The following is a 27,953-nucleotide window of genomic DNA, read 5'->3' as shown; positions in this document are numbered from 1 at the left end:
TGTAAATCAACAGTATGTATTTCAATTAAAAATTCAAATAAAATCGCATCCTCTTTCCTTCAGCCTTTTTAAAAATGGAACTAGACCTCTCCTTGAAATACGTCAGACGGGGCTCCGCTCCCGCTCTTGGTCGCGGGCAGGCGGGGCGCCCTCCACACAGGGCGCAGCCTCAGTCCACGCCGTCTAGCTCCTGCCGCTGTCTCCCCTCCAGCTGGAGGACCTAGAAGAGGAGATGCGGTGTCACCACGAGGGCCCGAACAGCCGCGCTGCTGAAACGCACCCATCTACCCGAAAGAGCGAAACAGTCACAGGATCGAAAACGCAGGTCTGCAAACCGCACCTGCAGGGCAAGGAGACCTGGGGTTGGGGGTGGGGGGTGGGGGGCGGAGATCCCGAGTCTGGAAGGACCTGTGCTGGCCGGGGGTGGGGACAGGGGTCACTGCTGGGCTAGAAGGTCACAGCAAGCCCATCTTCACCGAGCTGTGTTCTCCTACATGTGCGGATCTTCCAGCTGCAGTCTCTGAACCCCATGCCTGAGCGCGTCTTGGCCGGAGCCAAGCCCCGCCCCTCACGAGTTCTTTGTGGGGAGGGGGCGTCCACGGCACTGTAGGGTGTTCAGCAGCATCTCTGGACTCTGTCTGCTAGATGTGGGGGTACAGACCTCACCCCGGGCGGGATAACCGTCTCTGGACATGGCCTGACGCGCCCTGGAGGAGGGTCGCGGCCGCGCAGGGTCACTTGGCTCCCTTCACCTCCTCATGGATGCTCCCTTCTGCCCCACCCCGCGGTCCTCCAGCTCAACGCGGCTCTTATTGTAAGAGGAAAGAACCTTTGGGATTTATTACAATTTATCACTAAAGCAGGGGTCCCCAACCCCCGGGCCATAGACGGGCACCAGTCCACGGCCTGTTGGGAACCAGGCTGCACAGCAGGAGCTGAGCGGTGGGTGGGCAAGCGAGCGAAGCTTCGTCTAATCCCCCTTACTCACGTTACAGCCTGAACCATCTCCCCCGCTCCTCATCCCTGGGAAAACTGTCTTTCGTGAAACTGGTCCCTGGTGCTGAAAAGGTTGGGGACCACTGCCCTAAAGAGATGTTGCCCATTATACGTAAGGGTCATCTCTGGGAACCCTGCCTCCCAGGTAAGGAGCACCAAGCTGAAATACCTTTGTTTAGTTCACAGGAAACACTGAGCAGACCCACCTGTGAGTGGCTGCAAGGGAGGAGGAAACAAGCTGTCCCCCCCCACAAGCCGACGGGAGCCAGCAAGTGTTTGACTTTGCTCCCTCCCCTCTTAGTATAAAAGGAGCCTGGATTCTAACTCAGGCAAGATGGTTCTTTGGGACATGAGTCCTCCACCTTCTTGGTCTACTGGCTTTCCCAATAAAGTCGCTATTCCTTGTCTCAGCAACTCATCTCCCGATTTACTGTCATGCGTCAAGCAGGACGAGCTTGGACTTGGCAACATTATCACCATTTATCACTTTCACGGATCCCGTGTTCACTCATCAGCCGTCTTTCTCCTCCCATCACCTTCACTGGGGAGGGGCTGCCTCGAACTTGCCTCCATCACAGAAAAGGGAAGGATCTAGACTTGCCTATTAAATTGATTTTTTTCTGCTTCCTTTATTCTACTATTAATCAATAAGGAAAAACAGATGGTTCAGACAATGCAAAGCCAGTTGGACGCCCCAGTAGTCTAGAAATCACAGTGGTTGGGCTCACACTGACCGTGGGATGGAACCGCTAATTTTAGCATCCTCAGTATAGCCCAAAACAGCACATGCCAAGCTCTGATGGACCTGAAACATCCTGGACACTTGGCAGAAAGCAGGACAATAAAAAAAATGCCACCATATACATTAACCATGTACAGGGAAGCCTGGCGTGCTGCAGTCCATGGGGTCACAAAGAGTTGGACACGACGGAGTGACTGAACATTAAAAAGCTTTTCAGTCCTCCATGGAGATGAGCAGGTGGAGGAGACGAGCTGGTATTCCCTCGACAGATGTTTAAGAGGGAGAGAAAACATTCCCCCTGGCTCACCTGGTTATCGATGCAGCGGAACTGCCAGGGCCAGCGGGTGTTGTACAGAAATGGCCGCAGGTCGAACCTGTTGTCGTCCGGGCTGTAGTTCTCGGCGTGGTATGCGGGGGTCAGTGTGGTCATCTTGTGTCGGTTCATGGAATACTTGGAGAAAAAGTGCTTCACTTTGTCAGCCACCTGGGAGGCGAGGGGTGCACAGGGCCTGGTGTTAGCAAAGCCGGGAAGCCCCCACACTGGCGTTCTCAGCAGCATCGCGCAGGCCAGTTAACAGCCTCCCCTCAGCAGCCGCAGAGCACTGCCTTGGGACTTCCTCAAAGCCAGGAGTGGACCGATGCTGCTGATTAGGCTAGAGAAGCGAACTGGAGCTGTAAGGATGGGGGTTCCTGACTCCAGCATCCTGGTAACTGCATCAGGAGACCTGGGCAGGGGTCCCAGGAAGATGTATTCCTATTTCGTGAAGCTTCCAGATGGTTCTGCAGGGACCACCCTGTCTATGGGCTTCAGCCCTAATGCGCCTGACAACTAGGGGAAAAGAAGCCATATTCTGACCTCGGAGTTCGTCCTCTGCCCCCCAAAGAGGGGAGCAGCTTGCGTGTTGTGAGGGGGTCCAGCCCCACTCAGATAAGCTCAGCCAGAGCGGGGGAGGGCTGAGAACGGGGCTGTGGTTCCTTCCGGAGTGCTCTCCCCCTAAAGTCACACAGTGGCTACCTGCTCCAGAGCCAAACCCACCCGCCAGGTGACCTCGCCTGCCAACTGCCCGCGGACGTCAGGTGCGCCTCACCCGCTGGCTCCCCGCAGACGCCGGGCGCCTCACCTGTCGCGGGGAGCAGGTATCCCTCCACATGTTGAGGAGTTTGCAGAACATGCTGTAGGGGCCCATCTTGGCGACCTTCCGGAGCCTCCCGTAGACGGACAGCTCCGCATATGTCATCCCCATGTCTTCCTGGGGACGAAAGAGATGCGCCTCATGAGTGACAGCAGGTCAGCGCTGGGGGGACAGCCTGAAACCTCTGCTGGAGACGGAACCAAACTCCCCGCCCCGCCTCCTCCCGGCCCCAACCTCGAGAGACCCGAATTGAACATCAGAGGTCAGCAACGGTGGCACTGAGCCCTGGACTCCCAGCCGGGGCCCCAGTGACGGAGCACGGTTGCTTGGGGGCAGACAGGAGGGCAGGCAGGAGCCCCGGAGCGCGGAGGTGGCGGAGGAAGTGCAGTGACAAAGCCACCACGGTTACCTCGTCGGTCTGGGACACCCGTCCGTGGGCCAAGGGCTCCAGCTCAGCTGTGGCCGGTGCTGCCAGGATGCTGCGGTCAGGGCACACAGAGGTCGGTTACAACAGCTGGGTGTTAGCGCAACAGACATCGCGCAGGTGCGGAGACGGGGAAGCGCCGACTTTCCAGCCTCTTGCGGGGCAGAGGGCGGCAGTGGCCGCCGGATCTGGCCACAGCCAGGGTGGCAGTGATGGGAAGGAAGCGGGTACCTGGTCTCGGGGCCCGAGTGCCCTTGGAGGCCCGACCGCTTCCATCAGGCGATGGGTGCTACGGAAGGTGGCTGAGAGGGGGCAGAGTGGCCGGGGCTGTGCTGAGAAGATGCGTACCCGGCGGCCCAGGGGCACAGCCATGGCCTCGCGGGCGCACACGCACCTCTGCAGGGCAGGAAGCTGGAAGCGCTCCGCGCAGAGCTGGACGAAGGCCCTCAGGTCCGTCTTGCTGATCCCGCCGACGGGGTTGATGTCCGCGCTGGAGCAGTCATACTTGGTCAGGTAGCCAAGGAGGCTGCAGCCGGACAAAGGACAGGGGCTTTCCAGGCAGCAGACCCGGGAGCTGCAGACTCCGAGAACCTGGGGGCCTGGCCATGCTGCCCCTGGGTGCCGGGACACGCCTTCTTCCGGGGCCCTGGAGCTAGAGCTTGGCAGACTCGAGGGTCTCGGAGAAGTCTGATGTGCTGGGGCAGACTGGGGAAGGGGCAGGTGCTGCGGATGGCCAAGGAGGGGTAGCCAGCAAGCCGGAGGGGACATAGTTTGAGGGATGACCAGTGCCAGCCCCGAGTGGGGCTGCTTCAACCAAGCCCGAGGTGGGTGTAAGGTCACTCTGTGTCCCGTTAAACAGACGGCTGATGGTACGAACAGGGTCCGGTCTGTGGGCAAGGGTCAGGATTTCCAGGCCAGAAGAGATGGCCATTTTCATCTGACCCCTGTGCCTCTTCCACTCCTTGACTGCTCCCAAAGGTGCACCCAGAGCAGCAGCAGAGTGAGGGGGGCACAGACCCACAGGAGTGGCCTCGGGTGGAGCGGGGTCTCCTCCAGGCTAGGGGCCGCACACACCTCTCATCCACATTGGCGGATCCGAGCACGAGAAGCCCGCCGGGGGCACCGCGAGACCAGAGGCTCAGCTGAGCGAAGAGGTAGGCGATGACCATCCTCACCCGCGCCTGGCCCACAGGAGGGGACGTCACCGTGCCGGCCGGGGCTGGGGGGACGCGCGCTAACACCACCTCCCCGCACCTCGGAGAGCAGGAATGCTTAAGTGATGCAGGAGCTTCTAGTCCCCAGAGAGTCCTGGAGCCCGTGGTCCATCCCCCGAGGGGCTCCTGCACTCAGCAGGGAGGGACCAGGGCCTGAGATGAGAGCTCGGCAGCGGAGAGACTGGGCTGCAAGGCCAGTGGGAGAGACCTTGGCTGCTCCGGCCAGTCCCTGCACCCCTGGGGAAGGCCACCAGCAACCCCAGGAAGGGGATGGAGACAGGGTAGACCCCAGCAGAAGCAGCTCACGCCCCCTCTTTCCCTGCACGGACCACCCAGGGTCCAGCTCCCCTGTAGCCGATCCCTGAAGATGCAGAAGACACACACACTCAGACACACTCACACCTCATGCTCACAGACTCTCACGCTGATGCACACTCACACACACAGAGTCACGTGCTTGCACCCGCACACAGGCACACTCTCAGATGCCCCACTCCCTTACTCTTGCACACTAACCTATTCCTGTGCACACACCTGTGCACACTCTTACCCTCGTACCCCTCCGCACCTCTCACACACACACACGCAGAGCCCCATCTTCGTCCACGAGGCTGCACGCTCCGCGTCTCTAAGAGGCGGGCTGCTTGTGGACCCCCTGCCGGCCGCCCCTGGGTTTCCTGTGGTCCCTGCGTGTGGACAAGGCACCTGCGGTCCCTGCGTGCGGACAAGGTGCGCACCTGGACGTTCTGCAGAGCCAGGTTCTCCCGGTCGCTCCCTCCGTGAACCGCAAACCGAGGGCTCGCACCCGTCACCAGGCTGAAGAGGCCCACGAGGGCCTTGACCGCTGGGTCGATGTGGAGACCGATGTGGTGGCTGGAAGGCGAACGGGCGGGCGTGCAGACAGTGAAACAAACCCACGGGGCACGGAGCTCGCCGTCTTCGAGGGCCCCGTCCAGCGGCGCTGAGGACATTCACGACGCGCCACCACCACCTCCAGCTCCAGAGCCTCCCATCAGCCCAGAAGGAGACCCTGTGCCCGCGAGCAGTCCCTCCCCAACCCCCTCCTCCTCCAGCCCCTGGCGACCACGGACACCCTTTCTGTGTGTATGTGTGCATGGGCACTCTGTCGTGTCTGACTCTTTGTGACCCCATGGACCGTAGCCTGGACAGGCTCCTCTGTCCACGGAATTTTCCAGGCAAAAATACTGGAGTGGGTTGCCGTTTCCTTCTCCAGGGAATCTTCCCAACCCAGGATCGAACCTGCATCCCTTTCATCTCCCGCACTGGCAGGCGGGTTTGTCACCACTGAGCCACCAGGAAAGCCCTAAGATTGGCCTATTCTGGACATTTCATAGAAATGGAATCACACGGTAACTGTCCTTTGGTGTCTGGCTTCTTTCACTGAATCTAAGGCTTTTGGGTTCATGCAGGCGGTAGCCTGTGTCAGCGCTTCCTTCCTTTTCAAGGCTGAGAAGCACCCCTGTGTGCGAACAGACCACATCTTTTCTCTACTCAACTGCTGATGCCATGTGAGCTGCGACTATGCTGCGTGGACACGAATGTGTGAATACTTGCTCATTTCTTTGCTTTCAATCCCTCTGGGCATCTCCCTGGGAGCAGGATTGTGGGGTGGGGGCAGCTTTTAGCTGAGCTCTGCTTACAGAATGGGCAGCTCCTTATTTTTTCTTTGGAGGCAGAACAGATGGAACGTTCTGAACGGAACCAAGTCTCCCTGAACAGAAAGACACACCCCCCGCCTGCGTCTGGTACAGTGGCCCCCGAGGTAGGCAGAGGAGGGCGGGTGGCTGCACTCCTGGAGCGGCGAGGGGCTCTGTGCTCCCACCTGGAGTGCATCAGCCAGCTCCTGGGAAGGACTTAGGGGAAGGGGCGATCTCAGACATGGAGAAGATCTGGGGTAAAGCTGATGGGAAGCCACATCATCAGCAGTTGAGTAGAGAAACACCTCGCCTCTGGGGTGCTCAGTGACCCACAAATGGGGCCTCCGGGGGAGCTTCCCGTGGTCCCCGCCAGCCGGCCGGGCCCGACGCCAGGGACCAGCTACCTTCCGATCTGCTGGGCCAGCTCTCGGGCCCTGTCGCAGGTCTCCTGGGAGGAGTTCTCGCTGGCCATGTAGCAGGTGGTCAGGACGCGGCCGCAGAGCTCCCGGGGGTCCTGGGGGGTGTAGCTGGGCTGGTTCACGATGGTTCGGACATCAGCCAGCACCTCCAGATCTGAAACCCGCGGGACAGAGGGCACGTGCTGTGTGCCAGGCGCCTGCACCACCCGGTCCCTCTCTACCGCCCGGCAGTCTCGCCAGATGGCACCACAGTGCCCGTTTCTCAGCTCCGGATGCTTTGGGAATGGCCGACGTCGCCCCTCATGGCGGCAGGGTGTGAACCCGGGCTGGCCTGACCCCAGGGCCCTGTTCTTTCATCCCGGTCAGGCTGCCGACATACAGCAGCAGCAGCAGGTACCCTGTGGGTTGACGGGCTGGGCCACGAGGGCCCGAGGCCCTGGAAGGGACCTCAGCGGCCTTGCTGTGCCCAGGCCCCAGGGCTTGGGGTGATGCTGGGACGCTGAGCATGCCCCCACCACAATGCTGGGTTAGCTGGGTTGGCCCCTCTGCTCCTCCCACAGGCTGAGCCCCCCTGGAACCTACTCGGGCCCCAGGCGTCACCTACTTCCACGCTTCACAGCCTCGCAGACCTGGCGGCACATGGAGTAGACCAGGCAGGCGGTGGCCGCGCTGTCCACCCCGCCGCTCAGGGGAAGGAAGAACCCCGCCTGGAACAGGCCAACCGGATGGTGGTGTGAGCGGAGCCTCACGCCCAGCAGTGAGCCCGGCTCCCCCAGCAAAAACAAGCGCCCACAAAGTGCTGTCCCCCAGGGGAGGAGAAGGGAGCCCTGCACATTCCACAAGGTGAAGGGAGCGCCACCGTGGAGGGCCCAAGGCCGAGGCTCCACCGTGAATTACAGACGCACACAATCACACCACTAGGCAGGAAGTCTTGTAACTCGGGGTCATCAGACAGGACCCCAAAGACAGAGCCAAACCTCAGGGCGACCTTGGCCAGGGTAGCCGAGGCTCCTGACTGAGGCAGAGTCAGGAGATGTTTGCATTAAGAAACACCCATCAGGGCTTCCCGGGTGATCCAGTAGTTAAGAATCTGTCATGCAATGCAAGGGACCCTGGTTCGATTCCTGGTCTGGGCGGATTCCACCTGCCACAGAACAACTAAGCCCGTGTACCCCAACTACTGAGCTCACACTCAAGAGCCCAAGAGCCGCTATGACCGCGGCCTGTGTGCCTCGAGCGCGGCTCCATGACAAGAGAAGCCACCACAGTGAGAAGCCCATGCTCTCAGCTGGAGAGTAGCCCCCACTCATGGCAACTAAAGAAAGCCTGTGTGCAGCAACAAAGACCCACCTCAGTCAAAAAGCAAATTAAATAAATAAATCTTAAAAAAAAAAAAAAAGTCACCGGTATGCCACAGAGTCAAACGCAAACCCACTGTAGAAGGATTAAAGGGGGGCTGGCTGGCCAGATTCCCCCCACATCTTACCTGTCGGCTGCGTCTTAAGAAGTCCCAGAGCCAGCACGCGGGTCCCAGGCTGGAGAATAGTGGAGAGCATGAGGTTGGCGAGCTGCTGCCCTGTTCGCAGCTCACCTGGGGGCAGGTGCCCAGGTGGACGCAGGGCCGGTGAGCAGCGCCAGCACGCTGCCCCCGGCTGCTTTCAGCCTTTCGAGGGAATGAATGCTTCTGAAGCCTCAGAGCAGCCCCAGGAGGTAGGTGGTCTCATTGGTCCCGTGGGGGAAATGGAGACAGAAAAGCAAGCACGGTGTCTCCATGCCCGAGGGCCCAGGGCAAGGCGGGCAGGGCTGGGCGTGGGGCCTGCGGTCTAGTTACAGACTGCAGGCCCTGGAGACCAGGGTGCAAGGCCCCCAAGCGGCCACTTGGCGATGCAGCAGGGGACGGAGGGAGTGTCCCGGGAAGGACAGTGTGTCGGTCGCTCAGTCGTGTCCGACTCTTTGCAACCCCGTGGACTGTAGCCCGCCAGGCTCCTCTGTCCCTGAGATTCTCCAGGCAAGAAGGCATGGGTTGCCATGCCCTTCTCCAGGGGATCTTCCCAACCCCGGTCTCCCGCATTGCAGATGGATTCTTTACCATCTGCAGACCCTCCTCTACCCCCTCCCCTGCACACCAACAGCCCCACCTGATCTCCTCGGCGGGACTGTAGTATTTCCACTCGATGGGCTCAGACACAGGCTCCAGCAGGTCTTCGTGGCAGGAGAGGGCGAAATCCACCTTCACGCGGGGGTAGGGGCTCACCCTGCTGGCCTGGGAAGGACACTCCCTGAGGGCCTGAACCCATACAGGCCCCCGGGATGACTGTAGGGGGGATGCTACACATCTCAGGGACCCTTCACAGCCACCAGCATGGCCAGGACACGGATGGATGTAGCAAACGCTGGTGGGATGTGGGGAAGTGCAGCCCTCGCACAGCGCTGGGGGGATGCAAGACGGAGCAGTGACTGAGGACGGTCTGGCAGGACCTCCCACAATTAAACAGAGAATCGCCACAGGACCAGGGCAGTCCCAGGCAGATAACAGAAGACACACAAGCGTGTCCACACACGCCTGGCACATGCCATAGCAGCACCGATCCTCACGGCCAGAGCAGAGATGGTCCAAATGTCCGCCGACAGGTGAATGGACGCGCAGCGTGTGGGGTACCCGGGCAGTGGGGTATTACTCAGCCATACAGAGGGATGAAGAACTAACTCACGCCTCAGCATGGATGAACCAAAACACTATCCTCAGGGAAAGAAGGAAGTTGCAAAAGGGCACATATTACACGATCCCATTTACACAAAACGTCCAGAATTGGCAAATCCATAGAGTCAGCACAGACGGTGGTTGCCAGGGGTCCTGGGGCAGGTGGACGGGGAGTGACAACTCATGGGTCCAGGTTTCTTTCAGGTGAAAGGAACATTCTGACACTGATGCTGGTGATGCTGCTCAACTCCACAGATACAGTAGAGACCACTGCATCTCGTGCTGAGATCAGTGAATTACAGGGTATGGGAATGACATTTCAATGAAGCTATTGTTAAAAAAAATGTCTCCGTCTTTGATGAGCATCCTATGGGTGTGTTTATAATCGCTTACCGCCAGGTTTCGAGATGAAATCTCTGCCCTGTAGCTTCTGATGTCCTCCAAATCCAACGTGGCCGTGAGCACTTCCTAGAGAAGGGAGTTTCCAAGAAAAATCATGATTTCCTATTTTTTTCCCTCACGCACCTGTTTTCATAAGTATGCCACATTATACGCAATGAGTCCCGCCGTCTAAGGCAGGGACTAGGGGCCTGGGGAGAGGGGAGCACCCATGGTGTGGCCCACCCAAAGCCCTTCCCTCTTGTCATTGCCACCAGAACGTCTACTGAATTGACACACTTGCTGATAAGACACAACAAATGTCTGCTGGGAGCTTTTGAGCAAGTTTCTTAAAAAGACACAGGGAGAGCAAGGGCCCTCTTTCTGCCTTTGAATGTGGTTGTATGAAGATGGGATGGCTGGAGCTGCTGCAGCCATGCTGTGACCATGAGGCAACTGACTCTGACACCTACACAGAGGAAGGCCCAGCTGGAGAGCGAGAGAGGGATGCAGCCAGAGCCCCGGCAGCCACCACACACAGGTCCCAGCCCAGATGTGCCGCATGTGTCCTAGGACACGGCGCTTCATTGCCTTTGAGTCCAGATGGAATGGAGGTTCTGCCACATGCAACCAATAGCAGAAAATAGAAAACTTTTAATTCAGAGATACGACTCCTTTCTTTATGAAAAGAATCCTAACCAGATCATACTACGAGGCTATCGTCTCACACGTGCAGGTGCGGGACAGCAGGAACTACTTCTGAGGGGGACCCCGTGTGGCCGGGCGCCTGCTCCTGCTGCTGGCCATGGGCAGCCATCTATGCCAACACCGAGCCTAACCCAAGATAGAAACGTCTGTGAAGAGACAGAGAACAAAGAACTCCCACGTCCACTCGTTCTTCTGTCATTTCCCAAGTGCTGGTCAGCGAAGCCACCAGGCTGCTCCTGACAAAGCCACAGAAATTGGAAAGACCCCAGAGGAGTGAGTCCTTCCTGAGAGGAAGGCCCCAGTCCACTTTTCCTGGAAGTAGGTTAGCTTCACACAAAGGCAGGGTCGAGGCCATGAGAAGCATGTGCCCTCGAGAAGGTCCACAGACCAAAGAGGTGGCAGAACTGAAGGGCACTGCCCCACCCCAAGGCGGTGATGCCACCTCCATCAGGAACAGCCAAGTCAGAGAGCTCTGGCTCAAGGGCCCCCCGGGGGGTGTGGGGCAACGGCGCCCAGGTTATAGTGTGGCAAACAATCACCTGGGTGCTTGCTGAAATGGGGGCTCCTGGGGGGCCTGGAACCTGCAGCCACCTGCACACCTGCTCATCCAGGTACAGGTGGTCCCCGAAACTCACTGCCAGTCTCCTGGCACCAAGTGCCTGCGGCCCGGACGTCTGGCCGAGAGTCCTGGCCAAGCGGGCCTGCACTGAGGCATGTCCGGAGCAGATGAGCACTTGGCCGTCTGCATGGACTTTATCTTCGCCTCCAGAGGCCTTCTGTCTTAATCAAGGTTACTGCTGAACAGCAGGAGGCCTCTGGGACCCCGCCACCTGGAAGGCAAGGTCTGGGGACCATGCTCATTCGCACCGGGAAGGCAGGATCAGGGTCCCCATGGTCGGGGGACCATCTGCAGGGAGGTGGCTTCTTCCAGCTGCACACTGCCAAACCCTGGGCTTCGCTCTGAGCAAGAAATACCATGAATTCGTTCCAAGGTTCCTTTCCTCAGTCCATTCTGAAACCGAAGTTTGATTTCATAACCACCTCTTTGCCGACAACCCCAGTGAGACCGCACAAGTAGGTGAAACGGTGAAGCGACAGACATCGCATCAGAGGGCTCCGGAGAAGTTCTTATTCAGAGACACCCGCTTGTCTTGCTCTGGCAGAGAAAGCCCCAGAAACCCTTTTTTTCTCCTGCTACTACCTGCTTCTGTGAACAAGCATTTCCATCACTTGTTTCCAAAACCCCCGAAAAGACAAGATGAGAGATACCCTGAGAAGCCTGCACTGGCCGCCTGAGCCCAGTCATGGCGACTCTTTCTGGCAGAACTGAAAGTTACTTTGTGTTGCGTTTGCAGATTTGGAGTTGATTCCTATCCGGGGGCAATAGGAGTCGATTCCCATTTGGGGGCAATAACAGTCATTTTCTTTCTTGGAGGCTTAAAAAACTCTTGAGAGCCACACAATTCTCTTTGCTGTTGTTCAGTCACTAAGTTGTGTCCGACTCTTTGCAATCCCATGGACTGCAGCACGCCAGGCTTCCATGTCCTTCACCATCTCCCAGAATTTGCTCAAACTCAGGTCCATTGTGTCGGTGATGCTATCTAACCATATCATCTTCTGTAGTCCCCTTCTCCTCCTGCCCTCAATCTTTCTCAGCATCAGGGTCTTTTCCAATGAGTTGGCTCTTCACATCAGGTGGCCAAAATAGCTTCAGCTTCAGCTTCAGTCTTTCCAACGAATACTCAGGGTTGATTTCCTTTAGGATTGACTGGTTTAATCTCCTTGCTGTCCAAGGGACTCTCAAGAATCTTCTCCAGCACCACAATTTGAAAGTATCAATCCTTTGGCACTCAGCCTTCCTTATGGTCCAGCTCTCACTATGACCCATCTGTCTTGGGTGGCCCTGCATGGCATGGTTCATAGCTTCATTGAGTTATGGAAGCCCCTCCACCATGACAAGGCTGTGATCCATGAAGGGGACACAATTCTTTACAAGGACCTTTTCATCTTGTCTTATTCTCTCTGTGAAGGAAACTAACATCCGATCACATGGGAAGGCTCTACACCCAGGTTAATGTGTGTCTTTAGAAGCAGACGGCTGTGGTTTTCATACTTGTGGCCCCAGTGAAGTCATGATCCCATGGGGGGACGTGTCCCCCATCCCCCGGGCTGGTCATCAGTTCAGTGAGACCAGAGGAGCCCCCAGAATGGGGCCTCCCCACCGAGGAGGGCGGGGTAGGTCTCCAGTCCTGCTTCCGGAACCCGGGGTGGTCAGGGGAGGCAGGGCCCACAGGTAGCATGTGTTGCTTTTCGCTGCTGTTCAGTCGCTCAGTCATGTTTGACTCTTTGTGACCCCGTGGACTGCAGCACACCAGGCCTTCCTGTCCTTCACCATCTCCCAGAGCTTGCTCAAACTCATGTTCATTGAGTCGGTGATGCCATCCAACCATCTCATCCTCTGTCATCCCCTTCTCTACCTGCCTTCAATCTTTCCCAGCATCAGGGTCTTTTCTAATGAGTCGGCTCTTCACATCAGGTGGCCAAAGGATTGGAGCTTCAGCTTCAGTATCAGTCCTTCCAATGAATATTCAGGACTGATTTCCTTTAGGATGGACTGGTTGGATCTCCTTGCAGTCCAAGGGACTCTCAACAGTCTTCTCCAACACTACAGTTAGAAAGCATCGGTTCCTCGGCCCTCAACTTTCTTTATAGTCCAACTCTCACATCCATATATGACCACTGGAAAAACCATAGCTTTGACTAGATGGAACTTTGTTGGCAAAGTGATATCTCTGCTTTTTAATAAGCTGTCTAGGTTGGTCATAGCTTTTCTTCCAAGGAGCAAGCATCTTTTAATTTCATGGCTTCACTCACCATCTGCAGTGATTTTGAAGCGCCCCAAAATAAATTCTCTCACTGTTTCCATTTCTTCCCCTTCTATTTGTCATGAAGTGATGGGACCGGATGCCATGATCTTAGTTTTCTGAATATTGAGTTTTAAGCCAACCTTTTCACTCTCCTCTTTCACTTTCATCAACAGGCTCCTTAGTTCCTCTTTGTTTTCTGCCATAAGGGTGGTGTCATCTGCATATCTGAGGTTATTGATATTTCTCCCAGCAATCTTGATTCCAGGTTGTGTTGCCTTGACTTCTGGGGAAAACACTCCAAGGGCCTACCTGCAAGGCTCTTCCCTGCTCTGCTCCTCCCAAATGACCCCCTTATCGCTGGACGACGTGCAGTGTCTGCTTATTCCTGGGACCAGCTCCAGCTCCCCACGAGCCATGGGATTCTTCCCACAAGCTCATCCCATTCTCCCTGGAGCCAGGGGCCACCCACCCTTTGGTCACTACCAAGCCCCCTCCTTCCGCAGCTCCGGGCCTCTCCTTCAGCTCGTGCAGCCTCGCGGGGACCTCCAGGGCATGTAGGGGTGATAACCCGCCGTGAATCCATCCATCCGGTGCGCTGTGTGGGGGTGTCCCCATAACATTGGGGTAGGAAACCCTCACCCCACCAAGGAGGTGAAGAGGAAGCCATCAAAACCAGCAGGATCCCTCCCAGGGAAGGCACATCAGGGCTCAGGTTACGGGGAGAGCAGAGAACACAGGCTCTGAATGAGAGACCCTCCCACCATTGCTCGGGCCGGCTCGTACCACATCATCCAGAGAGAACTGGGCGCCCTGGGCACGGATGCTGCCGTTCATGGCTATGAGGGCACAGCCGTCGTAGTGCAGCCGGTCCCCATCGCAGCCCTTCTGATTGGCCAGCAAGTAGATCCCGCCGTTCTGGAAAACACAGCGGACAGCAGTGGTCAGCTCTGATCCATCACCTACCTTCACCCTCTGCCGGCCCAAACATGAGAAGCTTCAGGCCTCCAGCCCTGCAACTCTGCTGTACTAATAATCAGTGCCCCAGCTCCAGCCAATAAAACACACGCCTCCAGGGAAGGCCCCGCAGCTATGACGCCCTCGGCCTCGCGAGGCAGCAGGCGTCACACAGAGCATCTACTCTCACCCCCAACAACCCTCCAAGGCAGGCGCTGCCACCTCCCCCAGAAGGGAGGAGAGACGGAACTTTGGAGAAGACAACTCCCTGGATTAGGAAGCTGAGATTCTGGCCCCCGGAAAGAGCAGACACGGCCCCTGGAGTCATGCTGCCCACAAGAGCGGCAGACTCGTGGGCATTCCCCGTGCCTGGCTGTGGTGCCAACGGGGTCCTGATTCCCGGTCACTTGTCCCGAGACCACTGTGATGGTTGAGAGCCCCAGAGCCGCACGGCTGGGGTGTGAGGCCAGGGGCCACTTGACGGTCACATGCTGGGTGCTCTGCTCCAGAGAGCGGAGGTGGCAACAGCACCCGCCTCATAGGGTGCTTCCCACCATTAAATGAGGTCATGGACGTGGGGCCTGGGAGAGGGAGCCACAGGGGCCGGTCAGCCATGGCCGGACCCAGGAGGAGCGCCAAGCAGCCTCATGCTCAGGCCTTGCCCTGCGCTGGGTGCCGGGGTCCCACGTGCATGAGACAGACACACACCAGCGTCCCCGCCGCCGCCTACCTTGGTGGTAGCCATGGTCACCAGGTCCACCCGGGCGTGGGCTTTGCGCAGCACGTGATGGCTACCCGAGGCATTGGTGAAGATCTCCACGCCGTCCAGGCCCATGTCCACGTGTGGGCTGTGGGCGGAGGGGTCGGAGAGAAGAGACTCGTGTCCCCAGCCCGTCCACCCAGCCCCACAGCTCCTGGGGTGTCTTCCCTGCCCTGGGCTGAGACGCCAGGGGGCCAAGAGAAGAGATCCGTGTCCCCAGCCCGCCCACCCAGCCCCGCAGCTCCTGGGGTGTCTTCCCTGCACCGGGCTGAGACGCAAGATGGCTGCAAACCCCCAGCCCCCCAGGGCCCACAAGGATGGGGATCAGGGGGCAGGGCTGACCTGTGGGGCGTCCAGAGCTCCTCACAGACCTCACTCCCGATACAGGTGTCCCATGTGGAGAGGACGGCATCCCCGAAGGGCACAGTTTCCTGGGGGGCAGTAACCAGAGCTCGTGAGGCCCCCTGGCTGTCCTGTCTGGGCCACGTGCTGAGCCAGGACTCCACAGGCCACACGCGGGACTCGCAGGAAGGCTGCCATTTTGTTTCAAGCCCTAACGAATACCCACCTCCCCCCGCCGGGAGCACTCCCAGCCCAGGGCCAGCGGGTGTCTCCTCTGCGGACCGAAGAGCCCCGGCCACACCCTTCACCCGCCCAAGAACCCAGCTCTGAGCTGCCATGACCTTGACTGTGGCTGTAACCAACTGTGCCTCAGCTCCTGAAGCTTCTGGGGCCCAGTGGGCCGCCAGCATCCGCCACATCGGCTCCCGGATGCTCTTCCGGCATCGTCTGTGCTCTGGGGGTCCCGTGCCCACGCCAGAAACAACCCAACTGAGCCTGACAAAGTTCCCTCCAGCTGACAGGTCACCCAGCTCCCGCGCGGCAGGCCTGGGGCAGGACGCAGGCTCCTGTTTCTCCAAGAGCCTCATTCATGGCCCCTTGAGGGGTGGGGCTGCTGGGAGGCGGGTGAGTGGAGATGGAGCTGCCCCCTGAGGGCGCTGCACGGGTCTGAGGTGTCTCCAGGTTGAACGTGTGCTGAGAGGGTCATGCGGGCATGGAACCCACCTTGGCCACGTCTCTCGGGGACCAAGTTTCAGCTGTGCTCCTATTTCACTTGCTCAAGAGAACTCAACCCTGGAGGCCTGGGATCTTGTTCAGATTCCCTGATGACTGTGTGTGTGAGCTCAACTCCTTTCATCTCCAAGGGCAGGAACCGGGGGAAGCCCGCCTTTTTCTGTTCTGAGGCCTCGGCTCATGAACACAGCGCTCACCCTGGACCCCGAGCCATTTGTCCATGGAGCACCACATGCCCGTGAAGCCCTGACCACGGGGGCAGGGCTAGAATCTTGACCCCATCCTCCTGGGACAAGACCAGGGCTCAGGGCAACAAACAAAACATCCAGGATGGCACCCAGGGACGGGCCCCCGACCTGCACTGTCCAGGCTACAGCTGTTACAGGGCTGGCTTTGTTCTGTCTCTTGAAAATGGCCGTGAATTTTAATCCATGTTTGCCCAGGGCCAATTCCTGCAACTTGTTACCAATCAAAGACAGCAAGCAGCACCCTTCTACCTGCAGATGATCCCATGTGGGCTTAGGGGGTCACCTGGTGGGACGTTTAGGATGTGAAAGGGTCCTAGAAGAGTGAAACGGAATGAGTGTCGTGGCAGGAGGATGGCTGCTGAAATGACTGCTTCACACACACACATGTTCTGGATCACCGTGACTTTACATTGTTCTCGTTGCTGCAACTCAAGGTCAGAAAAGCCCCCAGGCCACTTGGGAGACGAGCAGACCTGACCGACAGTCCCCTCCCCCAGTCTCAGCCGCACCCACCCAGACTGCCACGGTGGCAGCAACCCAAGAGGGCTGGGGACACCGTGTCCCCGGAGTTCATATCCTGAAGCCCTGACTGCCAGCATCTCAGACATGACTGTGTTTGGAGATGAGGTCTTCAAAGAGGTGATTAAGTAAAATGAGGGCATCAGGCTGGGCCCTAATCCCACAGGACTGGGGTCCTTCTAAGAAGAGGTCAGGACACAGACACTCACAGGGACGACCCTGTGGGGACACGGGGAGGAGACGGCCATCCACACGCCCAGGAGAACGGCCTCAGGAGGACCAGTCCCACCCACACTAGGGTCTGGGATTCCAGCCTCCAGGCCTGGAGAGAATGAAATTCTGCTGTCTGAATCCCTAGGCTGTGGAATTGGTTATGGAAGCCTGAACAAGTTAATGCACCTGGCAACCAGAATGGAAACTCAGGTAGGAGCCAGAGATACCAGGGGCCCCTCAAAACATTCCCTGTGAGCCCCTAGCTCCCAAGCCCCCACTGGAAGTAGATAGCACAGGGTTCCAGCAGGTTCCAGGATGAAGGGATGGACAAGGACCCCCTGGATAAGGCTGCAAGGTCAAAGCTCTTCACACCTGGACAGCCAGGTACCAAAGACAAGACAAGACAGATTCCTGATGCTGAGTTTTCACAGAATAAACAGGAGCCAAGTAAAGTCTTCCATGAGTTTTACAATCAGAAATCCCCCAAACTCGGCTTCTTGGGCAGTCCCGCGGCTGGAGCCCCAGCCCAGCAGGGAACAGCTGGCCAGGGTGGTGCAGGAAGCCCCACCCACTGAGCTCCACTGAGCCCATCCCATGGTGTGAGCCGGAAGAGAGGAAGGACATCATGTAGGGGCAAGGAGGCACCCACTCCCCCATGCTCCTGGGACCCTCCCTATTTGTGACAGAAATCACCCCCGTCTGTGTTTTCCTTACATGGGACACAGTGATGCCGCGACTCTGTCCCCAAGGGTCCTGCCCCCACGGCCCACTCCAGAGGAACAGTCTGACAGACGAGTTTTCTTCCCCAAGACTCACCTGCTTCGTCAGGTCCTGTAACATCCGGGGGAGAAAATACTCCTCTGTTTGCCTAGAAAGGAAACCACCACAGACCTGAGTAGGACCATCTCAGGGAAAATGGAAAATGGCATCCAGAGGCAGAGTAAAGCTCAGACTGAGAATGCAGAGCCTGTGAGCTGGCAAAGGAACTGTCGAGTTTTGACACACGCTGCTGCAACCACTTTAAGGCAAAAAGGGAAGAGCAAGGCGACTGCACGAGTCTTCCGGGACATGGAACACCGAGGCACTCGGGGGCTCCCTCACTGGCCCTGCTTGCCCCACGCTTTCATTACGCCCTCTGAGAGGCACGTCAAGGGAACTGTCCTAGAAGGAGACACATTTCCCCACAGAGAAATGCAGCTGGAATTTCTGATCAAAATTCTTCAACCAGAAAGATCGCACTGCATGAAGCCAGCATGCAGAGACAAGCCTGTACCATCACTGAAGCAATCAGTAACGTTCCGAATTGTGAAAGATGGCCAGAGAGTGTTAACACACAACTTCTGTACAAGCCGTCCCAGAAAGTGAAAGTGTTAGTTGCTCAGTCCTGTCCAACTCTTAGCAATTCCATGGACTGTAGCCCACCAGGCTCCTGTGTCCATGGAATTCTCCAGGCATGAATACTGGAGTGGGTAGCCATTCCCTTCTCCAGGGGATCTTCCCAACCCAGGGATCAAACCCAGGTCTCCTGCATTGGCAGGTGGATTCTTTACCATCTGAGCCCCCAGGGAAGCCCAAGCCACCCCAAGGTCTACCTTAAAAGGCAGAATTTGAATACTAGATGGTTTCCAAAGCTGACCTCAAGTGGGCTGTTACCAGATGTACCATGAAGACACTGAATTAACTAGGTTTCTTTTTGCTTTCTCAGAATTCACAAGAACCTCCTGGGAGATTTCAGTGACTTTTATTTCAGTAAATTTTTTGATAAAGATTTTTTTTTTAATGTAGACCATTTTTAAAGTCTTTACTTAATTTGTTACAATATGGCTTCTGTTTTATGGTTTGATTTTTCAGCCCTGAGGTATGTGGGATCTTAGGTCCCCAACTAAGGATAGAACCCACGTCCCCTGCACTGGGAGATGCAGTCTTAACCATTGGGCCACCAGGGAAATCCTGTAACTAAAATTCAAAAGCAGAGACATTGAGGGCATGATGCCGTCAAGTCCTCAGTAATGAAGGGAGCAGACACTGCAGACACCCTCTGACCCCTGAGCTGCCTTGGCATCCCACGATGAGCACTCAGTTCACCATCGGTAGGTTTGTTCACGGTGATGTTGCTGTATCACAATCCGTTTTCAAGGGACAGCCGCCCAAGGTTTCTCCCTTTGTCGTCACCTCCCCCTTCAAGTCACACATGAAGAAGAATGTATACAGGGCCTCCCTGGTGCCTCAGTGGTAAAGAATCTGTCTGCCAATGCAGAAGACACGGGTTTGATCCCTGATCCGGGAAGATCACACATGCTGTGGAGCAGCTAGGCCCGTGCTCCACAACCACAGAGCCTGTGCTCTGGAGCCCATGTGCCGCAACTACTGAGGCCCGTGTGCCCCAGAACCCACGCTCTGCAACAGGAGAACCCGGCACAGTGAGAAGCCCCCCCACATCGCAACTCAAGAGTAGCTCCTGCTCGCCACAAACAGAGAAGAGACCACATAGCAACAAAGACCCAAGAATAAATACACACAATTTTTGAAAAAGAATGTATCTAGACGCATAACTGAATCATTTGCTGCTCAGAAGAAATTAACACAACATTGTAAATCAACTGCATGTCAATAAAACGTTTAAAAATCACGTTAAAGATTCCATTGGCAACGGCAGCGACAGTGAAAAGAAACAGCGATGACTGTGAGAAGAACACAGGGCGGGCAAACAGGGACGATTCTGTCCCAGGGGACGCCAGGCAACGTCTGGGGACATTGTAGACTGACAGGGGTGCAGACGTATCCGCCAGCGGAGGCCAGGGATGCAACTGCACGCTCTTCCACGCACAGGACGCCCCCACGACAAGACCGAGCTGGCCCCAAGGCAACAGGGCTGGAGTAGAGAAACCTGATCTGTAGGATCACGTGTAGAAAGACGGATGACGGGTGATTGATGACTGAGCGTTTGATGTGGTGTCTGATAAACTAGCTACAAATTAATCAGCAGCATCAGGCAGCCGTCACTAGACGACAGGCCCCGTGTGGGCAGGGACGCTGGCCCGAGTCTCTGTCTGTCTCCCCCACGCATCCTAGGAGCGGCCACCATTTGGGCTCCTGGACCACGGCGCGGGCGGTGACTCACCGGCTCCTGGACCACGGCGTGAACCAGCGCAGCTCGTGGTAGTTGCCCTCATTCGCCAAGGCCATCTTGGGTCTGATGAGCAGGATCTTCCTGCAGACAGGGGAACAAGGCCGCTCCTGAGATGAACACGCCCCGCGTGACATGGAGCAGCCACCAGCCCGTCCACCCTGACTGTCGATGGGGACAAAGCAGCTAAGACCTGGAGGGTGGGCACTTGCCAGCAACTGATGCCCAGGGTCTGCGAGGGGACATTATTACAAGGTTGCCCTCCCAGGACTGACCTCCTGACCACAGAGTTGTGTGTCCCCAAACTGCACCCATAGTCCCTGTTCCTGATGTCTGAAGGTGTCAGTGGTGACAGAGCCCAGGAGAAGCAGGGCCACCCAAGACACCTGCCTGCCTGGTACCCCACCGCCATGAAGGCAGTTCCAGAAGAAGCCATGGCCCCTGGGGACCAAGCCCCGAGCCTGGGGGAAAAGGGGGTCACACTGCTCCCAGCGGTCACCCACCTGTTGAGGAATATCACCCTGCAGTTATAGCGGACGTTTCGGTGCATCACGGGCCTGCAGAGAGAGGGCACACACGTCTGCAAAGAGCAGAGCCCCACGTCTGCTTTAACATGAAGTTTCTCCGGGTCCTCTATGGGAATCAGAAGGCTCCTCTGTGGTTTCTCAAATGAAAGTGAACAACAAACCTGAGTGTTTCTGCCACGGCACAGACTCTAAATGGCAGAGTCTTCTAAATCCAGCAAAAGTCCCTCCCACTCAGGGCTTGTCCTCTCCTTCCAGAAGGTTCTCAGACCATTGAGTGGCCACCTCCCTCCCTCTGCTCATATCTCTGCTGCCATGTCACCTGTCCATCCCCTGCTGGCCTTAAGGACTTACCCCTGCACGTCCCCAATTCTCTGCCACAGCATCTCTCCTGACTGAGCTCCCCCATCAAGAAGGCAGGGTAGGGGGACTGGCCCGGGGGGCCAGGGCAGGGGCAGGGGGTGGAGGGCGCTGGACAGATCTGCTCGCCTCTCTGTCTGGACCCCTCAGGACAAACACCCTCCCCGATCACCTGGAACCTTCCTCCTCTGCAGCGGAGGGGCCAGTGCTCCAGAGGCCAGGGCACTCTGCTGGCCTCCGGCTGGGGCAGCACCAGGTGGGGATGGCAGAGTCCAGCTCGGGGCAAGAGTGCAGGAGCTCAGGGCAGAAGGCATCAGGCACCCGAGGAGGAGGGCCTTAAGGATTGATCATGAAATAAAAAACAATAAGGCCCAGGCCCAGGGACAAGAGTAAAGAGGGCCGGGGTGCGAGAGATGACCGCATCCGTAAGCAGTGCGGGCTGTCGAGTCAGGCGGCCGGGCTCCAATCCCGCTTCGCACTGGCTGAGCCGAGCGGCCCTGGTTCCTCCTCTCGGAGCATTTTAAGGGGCAGGATGCAGGCAGGCTGCCTGGGCTGGGGCTTGGCACACGGATGCCGCCAGCCAGCACTCCCATGTTACGGTTTCCATTCCTCCTGGGCCAAACCAAAACCTCACTGCATTCACATTCATACAGAAACGTGTTCAGGGCAGGAGGTGAACATCTTTTAAACAAAAAAGAAACCTTCGGTGAATATCTGACTTCCAGCCGGAGTAAGCGTCTCAGACAAAAACAAACAAAAAGCATGACAAGAAAGATTTTAAGCTCAAAACGTAAAATTAAATAGCAAACAACAGACAAGGAAATGTATTTTTATCATATACGGGGACAGCTTGATATCTTTCATGTATAAAGAACTCTTAATAAATCAGACACAAACACTTCAATTGCTGGCAAAAGAACAAGCAAGAGTGTGTTACAGATGCCGAAGAAACAAATAGAAAAGTTCTATTTCATAAATCATGACAACAAAGAAATATGATAGCTTTGTTAAAAAAAGTTATTGCTCACTTTAAGATTTTCTCTATCTTGTTTTTTTAAGGTTTCTTGATTGTGAGCTGGCCCTCTGTGAGCAGTGCTAAGGGTAACAAGCCTCTAGCCACAGAAAGCTGGGAGGAGACGCAGCATCTTTCTCTTGAATAAGACAATTCTAGATGGTGAGTATCAGTGGCATCATGGTATAGCCATTATTTTGTTCAGTGGTACTTATGCTGCAACCCCAAGGACCGCAGCCCGCCAGGCTTCTCTGTCCATGCACTTCTCCAGGCAGGAATACTGGAGTGCGTTGTCATGCGAATTCTTAGTTTCAGTATGAGGGATCTAGTTTCCTCACCAGGAATGAAACTTGGCCCCCCCTGTATTGGGAGTGCAGAATCTTAGCCACTGGACCACTAGGAAAATCCCAGAAAAACATTTTAAAATATGATTGTTAATATTTTAAGGGCAAAAAAGTAAAAAAATTAAAGTCAGATTACAAATTCAAGGCCAGAAGAGGAAAATAGGCAAAGAGAACAAACAAAAAGACAAGGGGAAAACAAGAAAGAAAGAAAACACGGTGACCAGAGCACTTAATAAAGTGGCAGGAATCCGTCCATGTGGTGGGCTGAGTGAAGACCCCCACTGATGTCCCCGTCCTGATTCCTGGGACCCGAGGACATGTCACCTCACGTGGCAAAAGGGACCCTGCTGACATCATTAAGCTACAGATTCTGAGACAAGAGATTACCCCAGACTCCCCAGGGCCCTCGTCGGAACCACAGGGGTCCTTACACGAGGGAGAAGGGCGCTCGGAGGACATGTGACAACAGGGGCAGGGGCTGCAGTGATGTGACCTCTGGCTGTGAGGATGGAGGGAGCGGCCTGAGCTGAGGACCGCGCACGAGCCTGGATGCTGGACTTTAACAGGAAAACCGATTCTCCTCCAAGAGCCTCCAGAAGCAACCAGCCGCACTGAGCCATTTAGACTCGTGAGCTCCAGAACCACAGGGCAGCACAGTCGTGTGGTTCTGTGTTTTGCGTTTGTGGTAAGCTGCCACAACGACACAATAGGAAACAAACACGGCCCACATATCAGGAATTATCATAAATGTGAGCAAACTGGGCTAAAAGTCCCTCTATCCACTGCTTAAAAGAGATCCTGCTACACAGATGTCACAGCAGGTGGGAGTGTGGAATACACGCAAGGCTGAGGAAAAAGAAGCAAACCCGGCTACATTCACACCACATAACACAGAACAGAGACGCAAACAGAGGCAACAAGCCCGTCAGTGGCCTTGGTTACACAAAGCTGGTCACAGACACACTCTGGAGTAGGATACTCCTAGGCCAGAGTCCTACCCATGGGACCTGCGCTCACGGAATCTACACCACAGGGACCTACAGGCAGACCTCATTTTATTGCAGCTTGCTTTATTGTGCTTCGCAGATATTGTATTTTTTACAAATTGAAGGTCTGTGGCAACCCTGCGCTGAACACGTCTACTGACGCCATTTTCCCAACAGCTGTTGCTCACTTCCGGTTTCTCGGTCACATTTTGATAATTCTCATGATATTTCAAGCCCTCCACCAGCAAAAAGAGGATAGCTCGTTGGAGGCTGAGAGGATAGGATTTGTTAGCAATAAAATTTTTTTAAAGTAAGGTATGTTTGCATATTTTTAGATAGAACGGTAAAATGTAAACATAACTTTTATATGTACAGGAAACCTCCTCCCTCAAATTGGTGTGACTTGCTTTATTTCTATATTTGGCTTTGCTACAGTGGTTTCTCAGAGGTCTGCCTGTAGGCCTTGGCCCTACATATGGAACCTGCAGCATATGGAGCTATACTGTATACACCTGCTGAGCCTGCATTCATGTATCCACACCCTCTGGAACCAGATGGCTTGCATGTCAATATGAAATGACAGGCGTGCATGCGTGCTCACTCACTCAGTCGTGTCCAACTCTTTGTGACCCCATGGACTGTAGCTCATAGGCTCCTCTGTCCATGGGGATTTTCCAGGCAGGAACGCTGGAATGGGTTGCCATGCCCTCCTCCAGGGGATCTTCCCAACCCAGGGATCGAACCCATGTCTCTTATGTCTCCTGCACTGGCAGCTGGTTCTTTCCCACGAGCGCCACCTGGGAAGCCCAGAGTGACAGGGAACCATCCCCAAACTTACTACTAAGTAAGGAAAATGCTATACATGAGGCTGGGGGACCCTGAGCTCCAACTTGTGCAAAGCGTGTTCCCACGTGCACAGTAGTGCTTGGAAAAACATAAAAAATCTCCCCAAAGCTGCCTTCACCTAGGGAGTTAGTGGTCTGCAGGGCCAGGCAGGGAGCAGACGCCACATCCCCGATGTAGGGATGGCTTCTGACACAGCAGGCCCTGGAACGGGCCCTTCTCCCACGCCCACGCCGCACTTACATCCCCACGTCGCAGATGATATCCTGAGTGACCGGAGACTCCAAAAGGGCCGCCAGGACCTGGAGCGAATGCAGGAGGGTGTCCGACTCGTAATAATGATCCCAACAGCCGTAGCCACTGCAGAGGGAGGGCAAGAACAGTGAGTGCCCGGGACACAGCAGGTGGGCGTGGGGTAGGGATGGGGCAGGGGCCTGGGGCCAGGCCAGGGTGACCGCGCGAGGGTGCACCTCTGGCACCCGTATCTTTATAAAGCCTCCTAGGAGTGTCTATTGTACAACCAGAGTTAGACTCACTGCTACAAAAAAGAAGAAAAGAGATGTATTGTATTGGAAATTAATGGACTGGGCCCTATCTGTCGCTCCTAGTTCTCAGTTACTATGAGAAATTCTCTGTCGTGTCAAAAACTGTCTGCTCTCGGATTCTTTTTAACCTTCAACGTGGCCCAAATTACACTAATCTACAAGAAAAGGATGCAAAAGAAACAAAGCTGGATCCAGAGAAGAACATTCTTCGGGCAAAGGGGCCATGAATAACCATTCAAATGCCACTTACACGGCTACATGACTTCCTTGCGATTTACTTGAGCTTACACCAGGCTGACTGGTGTCCCCAAAAGAGACGTGTCTATGTCGTAACCTCCAGAACTTATGGCGTGTGTGTGCATGCTTGGTCATGTCAAACTCTTTGCAACCCCATGGACTGTCGCCCACCAGGCTCCTCTATCCATGGGATTCTCCAGGCAAGAATACTGGAACAGGTTGCAATTTCCTTCTCCAGGTGATCTTCCCGACCCAGGGACTGAACTTGCGTCTCCTGCACTGGCAGGCAGATTCTTTACCAATGAGCCACCTGGGAAGCCCTTAGAACCTGTGGATGTGACCTCATTTGGAAAAAGTGTCTTTAGAGATGTGAGTAAGTGAAAGATCTGGAGATGAGATGATCCTGGCCTATCTGAGTGGGACCTAAATCCAACAAGAAGCGTCCTTACATGAAGGAAAGCAGCAGAGAAGAGGGAGAGGTGGCTGGAGGGGTGCAGTCATGAGACGAGGAGTGGGGAGTCAGGAGCTGGAAGAGGCACGAAGGACCCTCCCCTGGAGCCTCGGAGGAAGCAGGATCCTACCCACACCTTGATTTTGGACTTCAGGCCTCCTGAACTGTGAGAGAATGAATTTCTGCTGTTTTAAATCATCCAGTTTGTGAAACCATAGTATAACAGCCCCTGAAAAAAACTAATACAATTCTCAGTGAGGTCCCAACATGGGCAGACTGGGTTGAGAGTAATTTTTCAGTGCAGGGGTCCCAGTAATGATATGTAGAGTATTTGTAAACTACTTTTTTTTTTAATATTTATCTATTTATATATTTGACTGTGTAGGGTCTCAGTTGCGGTATGTGCGATCTTTCTTTGCAGCTTGCAGGCTCTAGAGCAAGTGGGCTCAGTAGCTGTGCCACAGGCTTAGTTGCCCTGAGGTATGTGGGATCTTCGTTCCCCAACCAAGGATCGAACCCACATTCCCTGCCTTGGAGGGCAGATTCTTAACCACTGGACCACCAGGGAAGTCCCTGTAAACTACTTTTAAATCTTTAAAAAGTCCTTCGCACTCATTACATAGCAGAAGTGATGTTAAAATGCCAAGCAAACTTTGCTGCCACAAACACTAACCTTTGCCATTCTTAATGCCTAGAGGAGTATTCCTCTTAATGCCTAGAGGAGTATTCCTCTTAATGCCTAGAGGAGTATTCCTCTGGGCCTCTGGTTCTGATAAGGAAGAGAGCCTGGTTCTTAGATGAAAATGAGGTCAGGGAGATGCCCTGTGTGGGATCCAGACCTGGGATGTCCTTTCCTCTCCAAGGATAAACTCCTGCTCAGAGGTTGTCACTCCCTCAGCTCCTAGGCCACATGTGAGACCAAACACCAGTGCACCAGAAACCCAGCCAGCTTTGACATCGGCCTGGACTGGGAAAAATCAGCCTCTCACGAGCTCCCGTGTTACTCAGTGTAGGAATTCAGGGTCACCCAGGCCGGCTGGCCTGCCCTTGCTGAAGGGCATCAAGCAGCCCCACTCACGGGGCTTCTGTCTCCTAGGTGGGCCTGCGTGTCCAGTTCTCAACCCTGGCCTCTCCTTCCTTGCCCTTTCAGCTGAGGGGAGCTGAATTAGAGGCCTCTGCCTGCCCACCCTAGGGTGACTATGTGCTCTGCTCTCACCAGATTTCCAGTTCTGGTCCAAGCCTGTATCTTGCTCCTCTGTGTTTGGCAATTTCAATACCTACATGCACAGAGAGAGAGAGAAAGAGAGGCAATTTCAGCACCTACAGCTGGTCCAAAGGAGGCAGATTCAACCTTCTGCGGCCACTGGTGTCATAAAAAGCCAAAGGGCATCTCCCAGCCCCTGCTGACACCCGCAGGAAATGAGACAGAGGCGGGGCCTGCAGGGTTGACCCTTAGCACCAAGGAGGGCAGGGGTGGGGCTGGGGGAGTCGCACACTGGTAGCTCATTAACAATCAGACACAGAGGACCCTGTGCCCGGAGAAGGCAGGACCCGAAGGCACCGGTGACAGGTACCATCTGCCTCTGGCTTTGAGCAGCAGCTTCCAGATGCAGCCCGGGGAGGAGAGGCCAGCCGAGTGGACACACAATTCTGGCCACCCGAGATGACCTCTCATCAACTAGATTCGCTCTGAGCTCTGACGAGGTAAGAGCAGGTTGACAATGAAAAAAATAAAAGGAAGAAGGTCCGAGGCACATGGCTGATATGACGCCCTCACCTGAATCACCCTGTTTATACTGTGGTTGGTGGCCCTGCTGCAGGACGCGGCTGAGGACGGCCAGCCTGCAGACCGCCCAGGGCAGCCCACTGCAGCTGTAGAGGTCAACGGTGCAAACTTCCACTCTCAAAGGTGAGCTGGTGCAGGTGATACCTGTTCACGGACCCCGTCACACACACACAACGACCACACTGGTCTCTCAGCTGGTGGCCTCACCCCTGTTCCACTTCCCTCTCTGGACCGGGTTCAGCTCTATAAATGCCACACAGGACCCCAAAGGTACCTGAGGACCGGCTCACCAGCCTGCTCATCTCCACCTCCAGGGCCAGACTTCTCTTACCACGTGTACGTACCACATGCCCCAGGCACTGTAACCCACCCACACCCGACCTCACTCAGGATCCCTATATCCATGGCCGCAAGTTTCTCCAGAGCAAGGCTGCGTATGCGTCACAGCAAACCTGGGCGACCAGAGCTGACCTTCGCCTGTCCACCCCACGCCGACCCTAGACTCACTTTTTAAAATCCTTTGCAAATTGCCCTCAAAGTCCAGGGCCCACTGGTTGAGCGCACAGGTGGCCACAGTCACCTTCCGCCCCATCCTGGCTGCAGACGCCTGGGCAAAAAGGCCGGCCGGATAGTGGGGCTTTGTTGTCCTAGGGAGAGAGGTGGCCGCGGCTCGGGTCCTTCCGGGTTGTCCCGTTGCGTCAGTCCAGCCCCTACAGGGACAGGACCGCAA

The 27,953-nt window shown here is 55.8% G+C and overlaps 1 protein-coding gene across 3 annotated transcripts; it reads right to left on the bottom strand.

The window, feature by feature from the left end:
- On the bottom strand, positions 1–27,953 carry NADSYN1 (NAD synthetase 1). 3 transcript variants are annotated; one of them, XM_044943823.2, is made up of 22 exons: positions 27,731–27,801; positions 26,654–26,714; positions 25,436–25,601; positions 24,448–24,564; positions 20,639–20,692; positions 20,130–20,219; positions 17,825–17,876; positions 15,297–15,385; positions 14,925–15,042; positions 14,024–14,155; positions 9,681–9,755; positions 8,725–8,849; positions 8,073–8,121; positions 7,191–7,293; positions 6,572–6,740; positions 5,247–5,382; positions 4,370–4,476; positions 3,690–3,821; positions 3,281–3,350; positions 2,860–2,988; positions 2,046–2,222; positions 1–220 (listed from the first exon to the last, which is right to left on the bottom strand). In XM_044943823.2, coding segments are annotated over exons 4-22 (1,860 nt in total). In that variant the 5' UTR covers positions 24,450–24,564; positions 25,436–25,601; positions 26,654–26,714; positions 27,731–27,801; the 3' UTR covers positions 1–169. The 3 variants fall into 3 exon arrangements, with proteins under 3 accessions (XP_044799758.2, XP_006045118.4, XP_044799759.2); XM_006045056.4 differs by lacking the exon at positions 25,436–25,601 and having other exon boundaries at positions 27,731–27,953; XM_044943824.2 differs by lacking the exons at positions 25,436–25,601; positions 26,654–26,714 and having other exon boundaries at positions 27,731–27,879.

Source organism: Bubalus bubalis, chromosome 5 (assembly GCF_019923935.1).
Source record: "Bubalus bubalis isolate 160015118507 breed Murrah chromosome 5, NDDB_SH_1, whole genome shotgun sequence".
Taxonomy (NCBI): Eukaryota; Metazoa; Chordata; class Mammalia; order Artiodactyla; family Bovidae; genus Bubalus; species Bubalus bubalis.
Note: the sequence above shows the minus strand (reverse complement) of the source record. Positions and strands in the feature narration are given on the sequence as shown.

Coding starts and splice junctions, on each gene's coding strand:
- NADSYN1 (XM_006045056.4), bottom strand. CDS start 27,815: ATGGGGCGGAAGGTGACTGTGGCCACCTGTGCGCTCAACCAGTGGGCC. Junction 14,156..14,924: donor TGACCATGGCTACCACCAAG/GTAGGCGGCGGC, acceptor TGTGTTTTCCAG/AACGGCGGGATCTACTTGCT. Junction 6,741..7,190: donor CGAGGCTGTGAAGCGTGGAA/GTAGGTGACGCC, acceptor CGCGGGTTTCAG/ATCTGGAGGTGCTGGCTGAT.